Here is a 20,724-nt window from a genome sequence, read left to right as displayed (position 1 = left end):
TTTATGTCATTCCCTTTATTATTTAATTACTTTTTTTTAGAAGTTAGGCAACCCATTTATAACATGCATTGTATAAATTAACCTTCTAAGCTCCCTCTCTTGGTGGATGATGGCAGGCAGAATTTTGTCTTTAAACTTTATACCCGCAGGCTATTTAAAGGGACACTGTCACCTGAATTTGGAGGGAACAATCTTCAGCCATGGAGGCGGGGTTTTGGGGTTTTTGATTCACCCTTTCCTTACCCGCTGGCTGCATGCTGGCTGCAATATTGGATTGAAATTCATTCTCTGTCCTCCATAGTACACGCCTGCGCTGTGCAAGATTGCCTTGTGCAGGCATGTACTACGGCGGACAGAGAATGAACTTCAATCCAATATTGCAGCCAGCATGCAGCCAGCGGGTAAGGAAAGGGTGAATCAAAAAACCAAAAACCCCGCCTCCATGGCTGAAGATTGTTCCCTCCAAATTCAGGTGACAGTGTCCCTTTAAAGTTCAGTGCCTAAAGTCATAAAAAAATATTATTCAGCACAAAATTCTGAATTAGCTTAGATGAAAAACAAGACAAGATTTGAAAGTGAACATAAATTTTAAATTGCATCGGTAAGCAGGTCTGAGCATTCACCTTCGTTTAAATTCCAATTTACTGCATTTTCTCTAATTAGATAAAGTCAGCCAAGTCTTTAAGGCTTAGTGGTACTGTAACTCCAATGCATTAACAAATCGATTGTAATTGACTTTTTAAGCTATTAGCATGATCATCCTACCTGCTTATGGATGAAACAATCCTGGCAAGATATATGAAGAACTTCATTGAATACATTTTACAGAATGAGAATGGCTTTCTCTCTTCATCTGTATTGTCACTTTATTCTCCAAATGAGTAAACTTTATAGACCAACACAAAAAAACTTTTTTGCATTACACTTTCTAGCTCAACCTCATCCTTACTGTACCTTAACCTTTGACTTTCAGTTTTCAACATTATGAAATCAGCACGGCAGGAAATTACCGTATGTAAAGTTTATAGAGTATAAAGGTGCATTTACACTGTATGATTGTCTTTCCTGAGAATGCCAATTTTTTTGATAATCTTGCAGTCTAAACAGGCTTCTGATCTCCCAACAAAACGTTAATTTGTCTGGTCAAATGATCTTTTGGTTTGGCCAAAAGATTCTTTCTTGTCAGCACCTTGTTCTGGGTAAACAGGACCTGCACTACCAAGAACAATGGTAGGCGATCTATATCTTAAGCATGTTTGGCATGTCTAAACAGGCTATTAAACGACCACCAACCTGCAAATATATTGTCGGTTGGCGATCGTTTAATGCAGCACATTGGACAATCTAAATGTACCTTAAGGCTGTTTACAAATAGCCTGGATCATCTGGACCATGTGTAGTTCTACTAGAAGGATTGTCAAAGGTTGTATAGTTTAAGAAAACATGGCGGCTATCTTCCAGAACCACCCCCACACCTGTCAGTAGTCTGCTGTTGAGACTTAGCACCATTTAATTGCATAGGCCTGATCTGCCATTCCACAAAAAGGCTATGGACAGGCATAACACTGTTAAGGTACCTTCACACATAACGATATTGTTAACGATATCGTTGCTTTTTGTGACGTAGCAACGATATCGTTAATAAAATCGTTATGTGTGACAGCGACCAACGATCAGGCCCCTGCTGGGAGATCGTTGGTCGCTGAATAAAGTCCAGAACTTTATTTCGTCGCTGGACTCCTGCTGACATCGCTGGATCGGCGTGTGTGACACCGATCCAGCGATGTCTTCACTGGTAACCAGGGTAAACATCGGGTAACTAAGCGCAGGGCCGCGCTTAGTAACCCGATGTTTACCCTGGTTACCATCCTAAAAATAAAAAAAAAAAACACTACATACTTACCTACAGCCGTCTGTCCTCCAGCGCTGTGCTCTGCTCTCCTCCTGTACTGGCTGTGAGCGTCGGTCAGCCGGAAAGCAGAGCGGTGACGTCACCGCTCTGCTTTCCGGCCGCTGTGCTCACCAAAACTGGGATGTACAATTATGGTAGTTTGCATTAAAGGGAACCTGTCACCCCCCCAGGGCGTTTTTAAGTAAAAGAGCCACCTTCAGCAGCACTGAGGCTGCATTCTGTGAAGGTGGCTCTTATACTTAGTATCCCTAGGAATGCTGAAATAATTACTTTTATAAATTGCCCGCCATACCTGTATTGTGTTCCGGAGGTATGTCTTCTCCCCCGATGTCAACCACCTCCGAGACGTCAATCATTTCCCTCTTGCGTCTGTGCGCCACGTCCTGTGTTTCTGGTACATGCCCGTCGCCAGCGCTCTGCTAACATTTCTTGCCTGATATAAGTTCACGGGCAGTGCGCACGGCACATGCCCAAGAAATGTTGGCAGAGCGCAGGCGCTCACCTTAGAACCCCTGTAAGTAAATATTTGCTACTGTGTAAAAGTCACAGGACAAGGAGAGGTTAAACATCCAAGTATTTAATCTCTATTGGAAATCAAGAATCTTCTCCTTATTGATATCAGGTAGAACAAGTGACATCCATGCACAACACAATCCATTATACAAAGACCAATAATACCACTTACAAGCAACAAATGCCATCACACGATGACCAGACTACATATTATCACCACATAGTGACCGAATAATACCACATACAAGCAACAAATACTGCCACATCATGACCAGACCACATATTACCACCGCAGTGACAAAATAATACCACATATAGGGGTCAAATATCGTCACACCATGATCAGATCACATAATAACTGAATAATGCCACATGCAAGAGGTAAATACCACCACTTAATGGCCAGGTCACATATTACCACTACGTAGTGGCCGAGTACCAGAATACTGATCATTAATAAAAACCACAATACTAATAACATTAATATTACCACTGGTGACATTATACACAGGAGCTCTGTATATAGTGTCAGTGTTCAGGTAATACAGTAATCATCAGTGACATTATACACAGGAGTTCTTCATATTGTGTCAGTGTACAGATAATACAGTGATCACCAGTGCAGTTGTACACACGAGCTCTGTATATAGTGTATAGTGTACAGGTAATACAGTGATCACCAGTGACATTATACACAGAAGCTCTGTACATAGTGTCATCTGTAGTTGAAGTCTTTTATCTTCGCTTTTCTTCATCCAGTACAGACTGCCCTCACTTCTTCCAGCCAGGACTCTTCTCTCCAGAAAATAAAGCAAAGTTATTTATAGCTGGTCGCTTCCAGAGCACATTATCCACTTTTTCCCTAACTTCTACACTACGTCAGATGAAAAAAAAAAAAGAGACACAGTGCTACATGTCCTCTGATTGGCCCCTACAGTAATTATGTCCCCACTTGCCACCATAAACCAATAATGTATGTTCCTCATCCTGACCTCCATACAGTAATTATGTCACTCCTTTATTTAATAAGGTGCCAGATCCCGGGCCCCTTTATTTAATGTCCCCATCCTGGACCCCAATGTCCACTTTAATAAGGTCCCCATCCTGGCCCCTTCCAGTAATAATGTCCCCATCCTGGGCCCCTATATTCAATGTTCCCATCCTGGGCCCCTATATCAGCCCCTATGTCCACTACCCTTCCCAATCACAGAGTGTTCTCTTATGGCTTCATATTCGATGTGGTCGTTAAATGGCCTCTCTGCTCGATCACAGGCCGCGTGCTGACGTCACATAGCAGAAACACTGAACGGCGAACGGCCTATCAAAGGCTGCAGGCTTCAGTGTGCGGCCTCTGATAGATTGCCAGCTATTTAACGTAACTGCTATATGATGTCAACCCACGGCCTGTTACAGAGTAGATCACCCTGTCACAGCTGCAGTTGGCAGCTATTTTAACGACCACGCTGAATATGATGGCACAAGAGGACAGTGTTCATCTTGCTGTGCGTTGGATCCAGGGCCATCTCCAGGTTTTCTTGGGCCCCGGGCGAAAGTCTCAGTGGGCCCCTTTTACGCATACTGTACTACGATTCCTGATGTACAGATAAGAAATATACCTGTAGTACAATGCCAAATATTTCACTTACTTCATTACATTCTTACTACATTACATGACTGATATCTGTTGTAAATTCCACAATAGCTCAGAAACCAGCAAATCCTAGTAGCACACAGCGCACAGAGTGACAGCAGACATCATTTTAGACCGGACAGTATAGTCCTTCATACAGTATTATGGGCACCACATAGTCTACCATACAGTATTATGGGCACCACATAGTCCTCCATATAGTATTATGGGCATCACATACTGCTCCATACACTATAATGTCTCCATATAAGGCGCCATACAGTATAATGGACCCAACATAACGTTCCATACAGCATACTGGGTACTATATAATAATAATAATAATAATATATATATATATATATATATATATATATAATTATTTACATTGCGCCGACATATTCCGCCGCAGTTTGCATTTTAGAGGGGACTTGTAGAGACAATAAAAGACATTAAAACATAACAATAATTACATAACTCCACAGATACCAAGAGGAATGAGAGCCCTGCTCGCAAGCTTACAATCTATGAGGAAAAAAGGGGAGACACGAAAGGTGGATGGTAACAATTGCTTTCATTGTTCTGACCAGCCATAATGTAAGAAATTGGGTGTTCATGTAATGCTACATGAACCAGTTATCACCCAGAATGTATAACAGTACAGACACAGAGGGCTATTAAATGCATAACACGTGTGAGAACATGATGCGAGGAACCTGGTTATGGTGAAAATTTTAAATGGGCAACACAGGGATAGTTAGGTTAATGCGCCAGTCAGAACAAATGGAGGATGTTAACCTCAGTTCATTAGCAGAACGGAGGGCACGGGTAGGGTGGTAAACTGAGATAAGGGTGGAGATGTAGGGTGGTGCTGATCCGTGGAGTGCTTTGTAGGTGAGAATGATAAGTTTATTTTGAATTCTGGAATGGATGAGTAACCAGTGAAATGACTGGCACAAGCTCCATACAGTACAATGGCCTCACATGGTACTCTATACAGTATAGTGGCCCATATATTGCTACATGCAGAATAATGGCCTACATAATGCTCCAACCAGTATAATGGGCCCCATATAATGCTCCATACAGTATAATGGGCCCACTATAATACTCCATTATATAATGGGCCCCATACAGTGCTCCTCCATACAGTATATAATAAGCCCCATATAATGCTCAATACAGTATAATGGCCTCATGTATTGTTCCATACAGTATAATAGGCCCCATGTAATGCTCCATACAGTATGTAAATGGCCCCATATAATGCTCCTCCATACAGTATATTATAGGCCCATACAGTGCTCCATACAGTATATAATGGGCCCCATATAAAGCTCCTCTATACAGTATATAATAGGCCCATACAGTATATAATGGGCCCCATATAATGCTCCTCTATACAGTATATAATAGGCCCATACAGTATATAATGGGCCCCATATAATGCTCCTCCATACAGTATATAATAGGCCCATACAGTGCTCCATACAGTATATAATGGGCCCCATATAATGCTCCTCCATACAGTATATTATAGGCCCATACAGTGCTCCATACAGTATATAATGGGCCCCATATAAAGCTCCTCTATACAGTATATAATAGGCCCATACAGAATATAATGGGCCCCATATAATGCTCCTCTATACAGTATATAATAGGCCCAAACAGTATATAATGGGCCCCATATAATGCTCCTCCATACAGTATATAATAGGCCAATACAGTGCTGCATACAATATATAATGGTCCCCTTATAATGCTCCTCCATACAGTATGTAATAGGCCCATACAGTGCTCCATACAGTATATAATGGGCCCCATATAAAGCTCCTCTATACAGTATATAATAGGCCCATACAGTGCTCCATACAGTATATAATGGGCCCCATATAATGCTCCTCTATACAGTATATAATAGGCCCATACAGTATATAATGGGCCCCATATAATGCTCCTCCATACAGTGTATAATAGGCCCATACAGTGCTCCATACACTATATAATGGTCCCCATATAATGCTCCTCCATACAGTATGTATTAGGCCCATACAGTGCTCCATACAGTATATAATGGGCCCCATATAAAGCTCCTCTATACAGTATATAATAGGCCCATACAGTGCTCCATACAGTATATAATGGGCCCCATATAATGTTCCTCCATACAGTATGTAATAGGCCCATACAGTGCTCCATACAGTATATAATGGGCCCCATATAATGCTCCTCTTTACAGTATGTAATAGGCCCATACAGTGCTCCATACAGTATATAATGGGCCCCATATAAAGCTCCTCTATACAGTATATAATAGGCTCATACAGTATATAATGGACCCCATATAATGCTCCTCCATACAGTATGTAATAGGCCCATACAGTGCTCCATACAGTATATAATGGGCCCCATATAATGCTCCTCTATACAGTATGTAATAGGCCCATACAGTGCTCCATACAGTATATAATGGGCCCCATATAATGCTCCTCTATATAGTATATAATAGTCCCTTACAGTGCTCCATACAGTATATAATGGACCCCATATAATGCTCCTCCATACAGTATATAATAGTCCCTTACAGTGCTCCATACAGTATATAATGGGCCCCATATAATGCTCCTCTATACAGTATATAATAGGCCCATACAGTGCTCCATACAGTATATAATGGGCCCCATATAATGCTCCTCCATACAGTATATAATAGGCCCATACAGTGCTCCATACAGTATATAATGGGCCCCATATAATGCTCCTCCATACAGTATATAATAGTCCCTTACAGTGCTCCATACAGTATATAATGGGCCCCATATAATGTTCCTCCATACAGTATATAATAGGCCCATACAGTGCTCCATACAGTATATAATGGGCCCCATATAATGCTCCTCCATACAGTATATAATAGTCCCTTACAGTGCTCCATACAGTATATAATGGACCCCATATAATGCTCCTCCATACAGTATATAATAGTCCCTTACAGTGCTCCATACAGTATATAATGGGCCCCATATAATGTTCCTCCATACAGTATATAATAGGCCCATACAGTGCTCCATACAGTATATAATGGGCCCCATATAATGTTCCTCCATACAGTATATAATAGTCCCTTACAGTGCTCCATACAGTATATAATGGGCCCCATATAATGTTCCTCCATACAGTATATAATAGGCCCATACAGTGCTCCATACAGTATATAATGGGCCCCATATAATGTTCCTCCATACAGTATATAATAGTCCCTTACAGTGCTCCATACAGTATATAATGGACCCCATATAATGCTCCTCCATACAGTATATAATAGTCCCTTACAGTGCTCCATACAGTATATAATGGGCCCCATATAATGCTCCTCTATACAGTATATAATAGGCCCATACAGTGCTCCATACAGTATATAATGGGCCCCATATAATGCTCCTCCATACAGTATATAATAGGCCCATACAGTGCTCCATACAGTATATAATGGGCCCCATATAATGCTCCTCCATACAGTATATAATAGTCCCTTACAGTGCTCCATACAGTATATAATGGACCCCATATAATGCTCCTCCATACAGTATATAATAGTCCCTTACAGTGCTCCATACAGTATATAATGGGCCCCATATAATGCTCCTCTATACAGTATATAATAGGCCCATACAGTGCTCCATACAGTATATAATGGGCCCCATATAATGCTCCTCCATACAGTATATAATAGGCCCATACAGTGCTCCATACAGTATATAATGGGCCCCATATAATGCTCCTCCATACAGTATATAATAGTCCCTTACAGTGCTCCATACAGTATATAATGGGCCCCATATAATGTTCCTCCATACAGTATATAATAGGCCCATACAGTGCTCCATACAGTATATAATGGGCCCCATATAAAGCTCCTCTATACAGTATATAATAGGCTCATACAGTATATAATGGGCCCCATATAATGCTCCTCCATACAGTATGTAATAGGCCCATACAGTGCTCCATACAGTATATAATGGGCCCCATATAAAGCTCCTCTATACAGTATATAATAGTCCCTTACAGTGCTCCATACAATATATAATGGGCCCCATATAATGCTCCTCTATACAGTATATAATAGGCCCATACAGTGCTCCATACAGTATATAATGGGCCCCATATAATGCTCCTCCATACAGTATATGATAGGCCCATACAGTGCTCCATACAGTATATAATGGGCCCCATATAATGCTCCTCCATACAGTATATAATAGTCCCTTACAGTGCTCCATACAGTATATAATGGGCCCCATATAATGTTCCTCCATACAGTATATAATAGGCCCATACAGTGCTCCATACAGTATATAATGGGCCCCATATAAAGCTCCTCTATACAGTATATAATAGGCTCATACAGTATATAATGGGCCCCATATAATGCTCCTCCATACAGTATGTAATAGGCCCATACAGTGCTCCATACAGTATATAATGGGCCCCATATAAAGCTCCTCTATACAGTATATAATAGGCTCATACAGTATATAATGGGCCCCATATAATGCTCCTCTATACAGTATATAATAGGCCCATACAGTGCTCCATACAGTATATAATGGGCCCCATATAAAGCTCCTCTATACAGTATATAATAGGCTCATACAGTATATAATGGGCCCCATATAATGCTCCTCCATACAGTATGTAATAGGCCCATACAGTGCTCCAAACAGTATATAGTGGGCCCCATATAATGTTCCTCCATACAGTATATAATAGGCCCATACAGTATATAATGGGCCCCATATAATGCTCCTCTATACAGTATATAATAGGCTCATACAGTATATAATGGGCCCCATATAATGCTCCTCCATACAGTATGTAATAGGCCCATACAGTGCTCCATACAGTATATAATGGGCCCCATATAATGTTCCTCCATACAGTATATAATAGGCCCATACAGTATATAATGGGCCCCATATAATGCTCCTCCATACAGTATATTATAGGCCCATACAGTGCTCCATACAGTATATAATGGGCCCCATATAATGCTCCTCCATACAGTATATTATAGGCCCATACAGTGCTCCATACAGTATATAATGGGCCCCATATAATGCTCCTCCATACAGTATATAATAGGCCCATACAGTGCTCCATACAGTATATAATGGGCCCCATATAATGCTCCTCCATACAGTATATTATAGGCCCATACAGTGCTCCATACAGTATATAATGGGCCCCATATAATGCTCCTCCATACAGTATATTATAGGCCCATACAGTGCTCCATACAGTATATAATGGGCCCCATATAATGCTCCTCCATACAGTATATAATAGTCCCTTACAGTGCTCCATACAGTATATAATGGGCCCCATATAATGTTCCTCCATACAGTATATAATAGGCCCATACAGTGCTCCATACAGTATATAATGGGCCCCATATAAAGCTCCTCTATACAGTATATAATAGGCTCATACAGTATATAATGGGCCCCATATAATGCTCCTCCATACAGTATGTAATAGGCCCATACAGTGCTCCATACAGTATATAATGGGCCCCATATAAAGCTCCTCTATACAGTATATAATAGGCTCATACAGTATATAATGGGCCCCATATAATGCTCCTCTATACAGTATATAATAGGCCCATACAGTGCTCCATACAGTATATAATGGGCCCCATATAAAGCTCCTCTATACAGTATATAATAGGCTCATACAGTATATAATGGGCCCCATATAATGCTCCTCCATACAGTATGTAATAGGCCCATACAGTGCTCCAAACAGTATATAGTGGGCCCCATATAATGTTCCTCCATACAGTATATAATAGGCCCATACAGTATATAATGGGCCCCATATAATGCTCCTCTATACAGTATATAATAGGCTCATACAGTATATAATGGGCCCCATATAATGCTCCTCCATACAGTATGTAATAGGCCCATACAGTGCTCCATACAGTATATAATGGGCCCCATATAATGTTCCTCCATACAGTATATAATAGGCCCATACAGTATATAATGGGCCCCATATAATGCTCCTCCATACAGTATATTATAGGCCCATACAGTGCTCCATACAGTATATAATGGGCCCCATATAATGCTCCTCCATACAGTATATTATAGGCCCATACAGTGCTCCATACAGTATATAATGGGCCCCATATAATGCTCCTCTATACAGTATATAATAGGCCCATACAGTGCTCCATACAGTATATAATGGGCCCCATATAATGCTCCTCCATACAGTATATTATAGGCCCATACAGTGCTCCATACAGTATATAATGGGCCCCATATAATGCTCCTCCATACAGTATATTATAGGCCCATACAGTGCTCCATACAGTATATAATGGGCCCCATATAATGCTCCTCCATACAGTATATTATAGGCCCATACAGTGCTCCATACAGTATATTATAAGCCACACATAATGCTCCATACATAAAAAATAAAAATGAAATGGTCACCTCTCCAGTTCCTGCTGAAGGTCATATATACTACTCAGCGCCTCTTCTGACTGTCTACAGTGCTCAAGACAGAGAGAGTGCGCTGTAGTGACATCATTGTGCCTTCATCCCTAAAAACTTTTTAAAAATGTCTTCCTCCTTCTCTGGGGCCAACCAGGCTTTTCACCGTTACCTTGCCGGGCCAGTCTGACCTTGTGTACAAGTCATTCCAGGGGATTCTGGCTGGTAGGATGGAGATCACTGAACTCTGGTCCTTGATCGTGTGCAACCGACATGGCCGCTGGACCATTGGGCCTGTGAATCTTTTTCATATAAATGAATCCTAAGTAGATTCAGATCAGGAAGCGGTTTTCCTAGTAGTGGACAGCCTCTTTAAAAAAGCATGGAAAATAGAATGAGGTCTACTTTTCCATGCCATCATTTAGGGGCAGAACAATATTTTATATTTGTTTGCGGGGATAGATAAAGTACAGCATGTGCATTTTTTTTAAGTGTAAAATTTTGAACTATTTTCTGTGTGGCATAAATAATTATCAGTATAATTACAGTGGTGCCACACAAAAACTCTTTTGTCCAAAAACCATGTGATTTTGCGTTGATAGCTTACTTTTCTGGGACAAGCTGTGGTGTTCATTGGGGCTATTTTGGGATGTTTATAACTTTGTAACCACTTTCTTTTTACTATTTTTAAAAAATATTGTCAGGCTTCTGGTTTCCATAGCAACCTCTTGGCATTCTCTAAGGAGTTGATCGAGTGGGTTTAGGACTAGGTTCAGCACTAGTTCGGCTACTACTGGGTAGCCAAAAATGAATCACTGGAATGTTCTCATGTTGATCGCATGGGTACGGCTCTAGGAACTACATAGTTCCCATGATGTAAATATACAGAATGAGTTAAAAGGATTAGTAGAGTGGGGTTTTTTTTTTCAATGCAATTTGAGTAACTATTGTACTTTTTTTTTTCGCTAACATGAAGTGCCGCCATATAGATGGACAGCTTTTGAATTAGTTTCTCAGGAACTGATTCTAAATCCATGTTATTTTTACATTTTGGGTACAATCCTCTTAAAAAATACTTGTCATATGCTTCCCATTTATTGCCAGCATTAAAGAACTATAAGAACTAGAAGAATTATAGAGCAGGCGCCTAGAACAAGAAACTTGCCAGTAGTTTATGGAAAAGTTAGCATTATTGACAGTAACAATAAGGTAGTAATGGTCTTTTGATAGTAGGTGTGCTTTTAAAACTATGAAGACAAGTATGGGGGTTAGATGAGGGAAGAATCAGGAATCGTATTCGTAGGATTATTTTAATGTCTGCATGTTTATCAGCTATATAATACCATTCATGGACAGGAATTGTGCATTTATCAGCTGGAGGGTTCCTACATTTTGCATCTCACAAAATAAATCTCACACTTGGGTCATTAAGAAATGATGGCATGCTTGGTAAGATACAACTTTTAAATGTTTGATGCTTGTCTGCTACAAATAGAGACAGGCTGAACGTAGTGTATGGAAACAGAAAAAAAATAATAGATCAATTAGTTCTGCTATTTATTGTCCAAGAGAAGCTCCTAAACTATTCTTATTCTCTGAAACTTGACCCTCTTCGCTCCTAAAATGTGTATGTTTGTTTTTAATATTCCAATCATTTCTCGTTAATCTCTCGTGATACAATTGTAGACTGTGTGCATCTCGAGGGATTGCCTGCCTTTGGCCTTGTGGCACTTAATAACTCATCCCTCTCATCTCTTGGTTAAAGTACTACATGTAGAAAAGAAAAACATCCTCTGAAATGGCAAACGACTATGGCTGGAAAATACAGAGACGTTTCAAAGGATTAGAAAAGCCCTTTCACTGGTCACTTTTTGTCAGCGTCAGATGTGGACTACCAGCAGCATTAACGCTGCCAGTGAACCCCAGTGTGCACTTAGACAGAGGCTGCCTACCTGCTTGTGTTAATGATTTGGTATAAAAAACATTTGGAATTACCGTAATTAATGTACAAAAAAGCCTTGCATGCAGTTTGTGGAAGTCTGTCACGGAGACACAAGTAGTCAATGTCAGTGTAGAGAGATGACAGCTTGTTACAGCACTGTGGGAAAAGGTGCCCATTGTTAGAGTCTAAAAGCGGCCATCATTACAATCTTACCAATACATAGAACTATTTTCTTTTGCATAGCACATGGCTTTGGAAGCATTGTGTATCAGTAATAGTTATTACATGTCTTGCAACAAGCTAAAAGAATCTAGCATGCACTATGGTTGATGGCCCAAGGCTCACACCGCAGAGTCAAAAGGTCACAAACTTCACTCTGACGACTTCAGGGCCATCCACACCTGCAGTGCAGAGCAGGGGAACGCTTTGCCAAAATGGAAATCATCATTACACATATATATTTTGCAAACGTTGAGAAAATTTTGGCCTTAACATGAACTCATGAGTCATTGGGGAAAATCTAATTATTAACAACAATAGCTGCATTTCATATTCTATAGTATTGTTTCATTTACTTTTACTAACATATGGAAGCCCTTCCTGTCTTATTACTCAAGCAATACGTTTTCCCTTTTTTTTTTTCGAGCAAACTTTATGCTGTATTAAAAATAATTTATACTTTTAGCCCAGATCTGAAGTCCCCAGTGTCCTGCATTTTTCTGTTGATTTACTTTTGAAATGTCAAAATCAAGTTGTAAGGCTTACGTTGCCTTAACCCTGCTGTTCTGTTGGTCAAAAATGACCGACTTTGAACTTCAATATTCTTTAAAATATTCAAGATGCGGCTCTGAAACCCGTGGCCGACCGACCCATCCTCATTTAAGTCAATCAACCACAAGTTTCAGAACCGCATCTTGAACACCCCAAAAAATACCAAAGTTCAAAATAGGTCTCCCCAGACCGAACAGAACAGCAGGGTTAATGTAGTTTTCTGGGAAAGTGCACAGCATAGACTGCTTTATGCTATCTCCTGCTGTACCTCTTCAGTTCTACTCTGCAATCTGTTAGACAAGACATTGCAATTTACTTGTAGTTTGTAAAAATCCAGTGCAATGCACAACATCTAAGGAGACAAAAAATGTTATTGGGAAAATTTCTGGCAAAGTCCACTAGTTTGTATTGTTCTGTGCGGCACGAGTGACATATACAGTAAATACACACTGATAAGCTCTAAAATTAATGACAGATGAAGTTAATAACATTGATTATCTCATAACTGTGACACATGTCAATGGGCTGTATATATTAGGCAGAAAGTTCTTGAACCTGCTGTATTTCATGCAGGAAAAATGAGAAAGTGTAAGGTTTCTTGCAGCTTAGACAGGGGGCAAATTGAGATGACTAGATAACTTGGTTAAAGTATCCAAAGAGCGTACAAGACAGCAGGTTTTCCCCGGTGGGGTTCTTGGTATGCAGTCCTGAAGTAGTGCAAGGAAGGACAACCAGTGACAAAGCTGCCTAAGGCTCATTAATGGAGAGGTGAAGGCAGCCCTGTCTTGTTTGGTAGGATAGTGAGCCCTACCACACTGCAACAATTGCTCAGAAATGGTTTCACAGATAAAATACTGCTGAATTCATTGCTATTTTTCTATCAAGAGATGTCTATGAAGTGATGATAATTCTGATGAACCACATTGGAAAGTGGTGGGTTACGTCAAGAGCTCCTGGTGGTTCATGTGACATGCTTTTAATCAAAACTATAACGCAAGTGTGAATAGAGCCAAGTATAAATAACTCAACACCAAGACCTGAAACTAATTCTTATTGTGGGAAACTTGTACTTGTATACACAAGATCAGGTAGCACAACTCCTACATTAGACTTCAGAACATTTAGAAAATTATGGAACATCACTCCATAATTAGCAGGTCTGCCTCAAAACATCTTTATTGTGTTTTTTTCAAGAACCAGAAAGGCACACCGCGTTTATGACTAAACTTTCTTGTGAATGCAGGTCACAGATCCTTCGTCAGGCACTATGAGTGAAGGGTAATTTCACTTTAAGCATTAGATCATGTAGAAGTATAGCCCAAGGATTGGAGTGGTGTGCAGTACTCACTATGCCTTCTCACTACGATATTTTGATGCATGCTGACACCGGCCTGATGAAAGGTCTGTGATGTGAAACGTTGCGCTCACAAAAAAGTTTATTCATAAAAGCGGTGTATCTTTTTGAATCTGGAAAAAAAATTCAATAAAGGTGTTTTAAAGCACACCTGCTAATTAAGGAGTGCTGTTCCATCCCTTTCTACATATTGTCAGAAATGTATCAGTATACACATAAATAGTTAAAGCTGTAACAATGTCTCCTGATATTGATGCACAGTAGGATGTCTGTATAGGGTTATGCTTGTTCATTGATGCTACCAGCCAGTTTCTTAGTTCTCCTGTGTGTAAGTGGTTACCTTTCTGTATATGTCAGTGGTACTCCACACCTTGTAGCATTTATATCAAATGACCATTTGTCTGACGGGGGAAAACTAAGCAAACATATCTTATTTTTCATTCTGGTGATTAATTACTTGTGCTTGAAGTGACATCATTCAACAACTGTTACGGGATCAAGCCCATATGCCTTGTCATATGGACGCATAACTATTTTAATCTTGTCTTTAGATACAGTAATTCAACCTCATTATCTCTGGTTCGCTGTAAAGTAATGTGGAAGCTAGGATAAAATGCTTTTCCTATGAATATTGTACTTTTTTTTCTAGAAAATCATTTAAAACCTGAACTTTTTTGAATAAATAAAGGTACCAAATCCTGGTTTAATTACCATCTGCTTGATTTGCATAATAATGAGTGTTTACCTCCCGTCTTGTATTTTCACAAATAGTTTACTTACTACAGTATGTACACATTTAATTATTACTATTAGATTTTCTGTAAAGTCCACAGATGCTGACAATTTTAACCATTGTCGGCTTGTTTATCTTCTAACATTTGATTTGATGATCTCGAGATGTGGAATATTATGTCTAAATCTGATAAGCCACTAATGACAGTCTGAACTGTAAAACAAACACTCCAATTAATCTAGATGCTGTGGCAGAGCCAGGCACTCTCCCTGCAGTGGCTCTATATGTTCCTAGAGTGAGCCTTCTTTTTTTCCCTCTTAGCTTTCCTAGAAGTCTGATTTTGGAATCCTTTTAAGACTGGCAACCTCCGTAAACATCAGCACAGTGAACATATGGTTCTCTGCTTGCAGGAAGCAAAGCAGGTGTCTGCAGCAAGCAGGTGTTGCTGTGGATGTTTGAACTTGCCCCCAGATCACCAGTTGACTGCCATGACGCCCCCCTAACAGGTGGCTTGAGGCACTAGGCTGACCATGTGATGTTTATCGAGGGAGCTACTAGGAATGGCTGACGGCTGCAGGCAGGAGAAGAGGAGCTCTTCTCTATCTCTTTGATGAGGATATTGCCCAAACTCATGTCTCATTAGTGTTTCCTAAAGTCCTCTTGGAAGAGAACAACAGTTTAATTAAGAGCTCCCGTAAAACACGTTCCCTCACTCTTTTCCCCCTGCAGCGTTTTAGCACATCAGAGTCCATCACAGTTGCCCCAGGCTGAGTCAAGCAGATATGCATCTGGCATTCCATTTATGCAAGCTGTCAATACATATGCAGGGCCTCACACCAGTTTCCTCTTGCCTCGTCTACAGATATAGCTTCATGTCAAGGGATCAGTTTTTTAATATTTACATAAGCCTAATTACTTTGATGTGGTCTTAAGACAGGCATGACTCAAGGGTGGCCACAAAGCTCTTAGAACTGTATTATGCATCTCCATCACACACAACATACAGTAGGTAATAATTAATGTAAAGTTTATTCAGCTCCAAACTAGTTTTTTTCAGCTAATAAAATACAGGTTTATTTTCATTCATGGCAAGAACTATTCTGAATTTGTAAATGACACATCAGGTAATAAACAGGACAGGGTGAACAGGAGTAAAAAAGATCAGGTTATCCAACATACAGGTGTGTGAAAACGTTTTTGCCCCTTCCTGATTTCCTATTCTTTTGCATGTTTGTCACACTTAAATGTTTAAGATCACCAAACAAATGTAAATATTAGACAAAGACAACACAAGTAAACACAAATTGCAGTTTTTAAATGAAGGTCTTTATTATTATGGAAAAAAGAAATCCAAACCTACAGGGATCTGTGTGAAAAAGTGAATGCACTCCCCCACCCCCCAAAAAACATAAATTTATTGTGGTTTATCACATCTTTGGAAAACCTAGCTACACGCAGACCTGATTAATGCCAGACCTGTTCTCAATCAAGAATCCCTTAAATAGGACCTGCCTGACAAAGTGAAGTAGACCAAAAGACCATCAAAAGCTAGACATCATGCTGCTATCCAAAGATGAGAAACAAAATAATTGAGATCTATCGGTCTAGGAAAGATAATAAAGCCATTTCTAGCACTTTAGAACTCCAGCAAACCACAGTGAGAGCCATTATCCACAAATGGCAAAAACATGGAACAGTGGGGAACCTTCACAGGAGTGGTCAGCCTACCAGAATTGCCCTAAAAGCGCTGCAGTGACTCATCCAAGAGGTCACAAAAGACCCCACAACAACTTCTAAAGAACTGCAGGCCTCACTTGCCCCAGTTAAGGTCAGTGTTCATGACTCCACCATAAGAAAGAGACTGGGCAAAAATGACCTGCATGGCAGAGTTCCAAGACGAAAACCACTGCTGTCAGTAAGAACATAAAGGCTTATGTCAGTTTTGCCAGAAAACATTTTGATGATCCCCCAAGACTTTTGAGAGAATACCCTGTGGACCTACAAGACAAAAGTTGAACTTTTAAGAAGCTGTATGTCCCACTACATCTGGCGTAGACATAACACAGCATTTCAGAAAAGGAACGTCATGCCAACAGTAAAATGTGGTGGTGGTAGTGTGATGGTTTGGGGCTTTTTTGCTGCTTCAGGACCTGGAAGACTTGCTGTGGTAAATGGAACCATAAACTATGCTGCCTACTAAAAAAATCCTGAAAGAGAACGTTTGCCATCTGATCGTGACCTCAAACTGAAGTGCACTTGTGATCCCTAAGACTTTTAAGAGAATACTCTGTGGACTGATGAGACAAAAGTTGAACCTGATCGTGACCTCAAGCTGAGGTGTATTTGTGTTATGCTGCAGGACAATGATCTAAAACACACCAGCAAGTCCACCTCTGAATGGCTTAAGAAAAACAAAATTGAGACTTTGGAATGGCCTGGTCAAACACCTGACCTTAATCCATTTATGCTGTGGCATGCCATTAAAAGGCAGCTCATGCTCAGAAACCCCCCAATGTGGCTAAATTACAACAATTCTGCAAAGATGAGTGGCCAAAATTCCTCTAGAGCATTGTAAGACTCATTGCCAGCTATCGCAAATGCTTGATTGCAGCTGTATCTGCTAGGGGTGGCACAACCAGTTATTAGGTTTAGGGGGCAATCACTTTTTCACATGGGGCCCTGTAGGTTTGGATTTCTTTTTCCCTTAATAATAAAGACCTTCATTTAAAAACTGCATTTTGTGCTTACTTGTGTTATTTTTGTGTAATAGTTGAATTTGTTTGGTGATCTGAAACATTGAAGTGTGACAAACATGCAAAAGAATAGGAAATCCAGAGGGGGGGCAAATACTTTCCCCCAACTATATATCAAATTCTTAGATAGCATTTGAGTATGTCCCCACTACCGGTTTACTTACGGTTTAAGCCTCATTTAGATGTCTGTTTTTCACGTACTTGTTCTATCAGTGGTTTTCACAGTTCGAACATTTACCATTATAGTATATGGGGCTGTATATGTGTAAGTGATTTTTTGAGGACCGTATGTCCATGAAAAAAGAATCACAGAGATGTGTCCATTTTTTATCAACATCACAGATTAAAGTCACCCATACAAGTCTATGGGTCCTTGGAAATCACTGACTGCACACTGACAGTGCACAGTCTGTATGCTGTCCGTGCTTAACATTGTAAGAAGCTTTGTAATTATTTATTTATCCATATGTGAAACTAACTGATGACACACTAATGGTAAAAGCTGACGCACTGACCAAACTCTGATCCACAACAATGATGACATGTGGACAGTTTTACCATATGTGTAAAACCACTTATATGTGAATGGGGCCCTACCATGTAGTCAACCATGATTTGCTGCAGGAGCTTTATTATTATTATTATTATTATCTCCTACTGAATTTACAGAGTGTTAATCCTTGTGAATAAAGCTGCTTATCATTACCGGAATACGGTCTTCATTCTCATGCTGCTGGTTTACATACTTGTGTTATATACTATGTGGTCCTTTAGGAACACTTCATAGACACCCAAAAATAATTTTCCATTTGCTGTACAATGCTTGTTCTGCAGTTTGTCTTTTTTGTAAGCCTAGTCTGATTACTTTATTAAGCTGTACTGTTGTATTTCTAATACGCTAGTGTATAGACCCAGTGGCTGAAAGTATGTATGTAAACTACGAACCTATTGATTGATTACCAAGTATCTACCGTATTATAGCACCAACATATTCAGCAGAGATGTGCAACTATTGTAGTCACTCACTTACCGCCTCAGTTTTAACAAAACATGATGTAAGGCTCTATTGATACAGTGTTTGAGGCATCAGTTTGACGTCTGCGTGAAGGAAGGCTAGTTATTTCACATCACAGCAAACACTGTATTGGTAGACCCTTACATATGATAATCTTATTTGAATATTCTAAGTATTATAAATATTCAGGAGTGCCAGGCAGTCTGACCATTTTTACAATAGAGTGTCATGTGAAAAAGTCATTAAGCCCCATTCATTTTTTGTGACGTCACATACAGCGTTTACAGGCCAGTCAACCAGAAACAAGCAGTGGAAAATGGAGGAAGTGGAGGCTTCTGACTGTTGCTGGCTTAAGATGAAAATGGAAGGTGAGAACTTGAAGAGTTAAGTTTATTTTAAAGACCGCTCAAGGTTCATCTATTTAACTCCTTAATGACCACCTTAATTTAATATCTTTAGTCTGGTGTGGCCATGAGTACAGACTAATCCAGTCCCAAGCATGTTGGCTGGACTATACATTCGGGCACCATGTGTGAAGTTTAATAAGGTTTGAATAAAGCTGAATGTTTTATGATGCGCTACCTAGATCCTGGATTATTGGTTTCTCTCTCCTTCGCTGATGCTCAGTTTCGGAGCTGCAGTGCACTGGGGGGACTCTATAGTCAAGAGTGGTGATCTGACAAGACTTGTTTGATTTACCGGACTCAAGACAACTAGTTCTGCCCTGCTATGTTTTTTACACGGCACTTAGCAAGTTATGTTTAATATATTGCAATGTACACAATAATACACATCTCTGAGATCCTGATAAAACTGCAATATTGCAAGACCCACAAGAGTTTATACTGTGAGAATAGATGATAGGATGTGGATAAAAACTCATTAAACCAATTCTTTCTTCTAACCTTAATAATATTGCTGAACACATCACATATGTATAAGGCATTGGAAACTTTTTTTTTCCTTTCTGCATGTTATTGCCTTAAAGTGGATCCGCCACTATAATATAATATTATTATTATTATTATTATTATATGTTACTCTATTTAATAGCAGTGTAATGTCCATTAGACTTATGGATGACACACCACAAAAAACTATAGCATTCAAATATCATAGCCCACAGACCTTTCATTATAATATGCTGCCCATAACACTTGCCATCAGATCCACTTTCATTATTCTAAAAATGGGATCATATCTTAGTGTAAAAATGACTGTATTCTTTTAAAATGCAAATACACATTAAAAAAAATAAAAAATGTCCACATTGTTAAACTTGTACCTGCTAAACTTGCATGTACTAAAATTCACTGAACAGTTAAGTTTTCTGGTCATTAAGGGGTTAAAAATAATTTGTAAAACAAAATGTGATGCTAGATGCAGTGTAATAGAAGTCAGGGCAATGGTTCAATTACAGCACTGTCCACAGTTCCATTATGGCTACCTCTCATTGCTGCAGCAACCACTGCTCGGAATCTGTTAGATCGGAAGTGCTAACGAAGAGCCTCAGAAATTAATGATGGGGTCTGTCAGGGTTCTTTTGTGATTATGTGTGTTAGTTTTGTCAAACATTTATCAACTAT

General features: G+C 39.7%; 1 protein-coding gene across 14 annotated transcripts in view; it reads left to right on the top strand.

The window, feature by feature from the left end:
* The window catches only part of NFIB (nuclear factor I B), a 686,817-nt gene that overhangs the window by 582,454 nt on the left and 83,639 nt on the right, over positions 1-20,724 (top strand). For 7 of the 14 annotated variants that reach the window (XM_069765061.1, XM_069765052.1, XM_069765070.1 and 4 more), the window contains exon 7: positions 19,417-19,506. The exons of the other annotated variants lie outside the window; for them this stretch is intronic. In XM_069765061.1, coding sequence (XP_069621162.1) covers positions 19,417-19,506 — 90 coding nt within the window. The remainder of the gene's footprint in view (positions 1-19,416; positions 19,507-20,724) is intronic. 14 annotated transcript variants of the gene reach the window in all.

Source organism: Ranitomeya imitator, chromosome 1, assembly GCF_032444005.1.
Source record: "Ranitomeya imitator isolate aRanImi1 chromosome 1, aRanImi1.pri, whole genome shotgun sequence".
NCBI classification, from domain to species: Eukaryota; Metazoa; Chordata; class Amphibia; order Anura; family Dendrobatidae; genus Ranitomeya; species Ranitomeya imitator.
The sequence above is the reverse complement of the archived record's forward strand: the minus strand, read 5'-3'. Positions and strand labels throughout refer to the sequence as shown.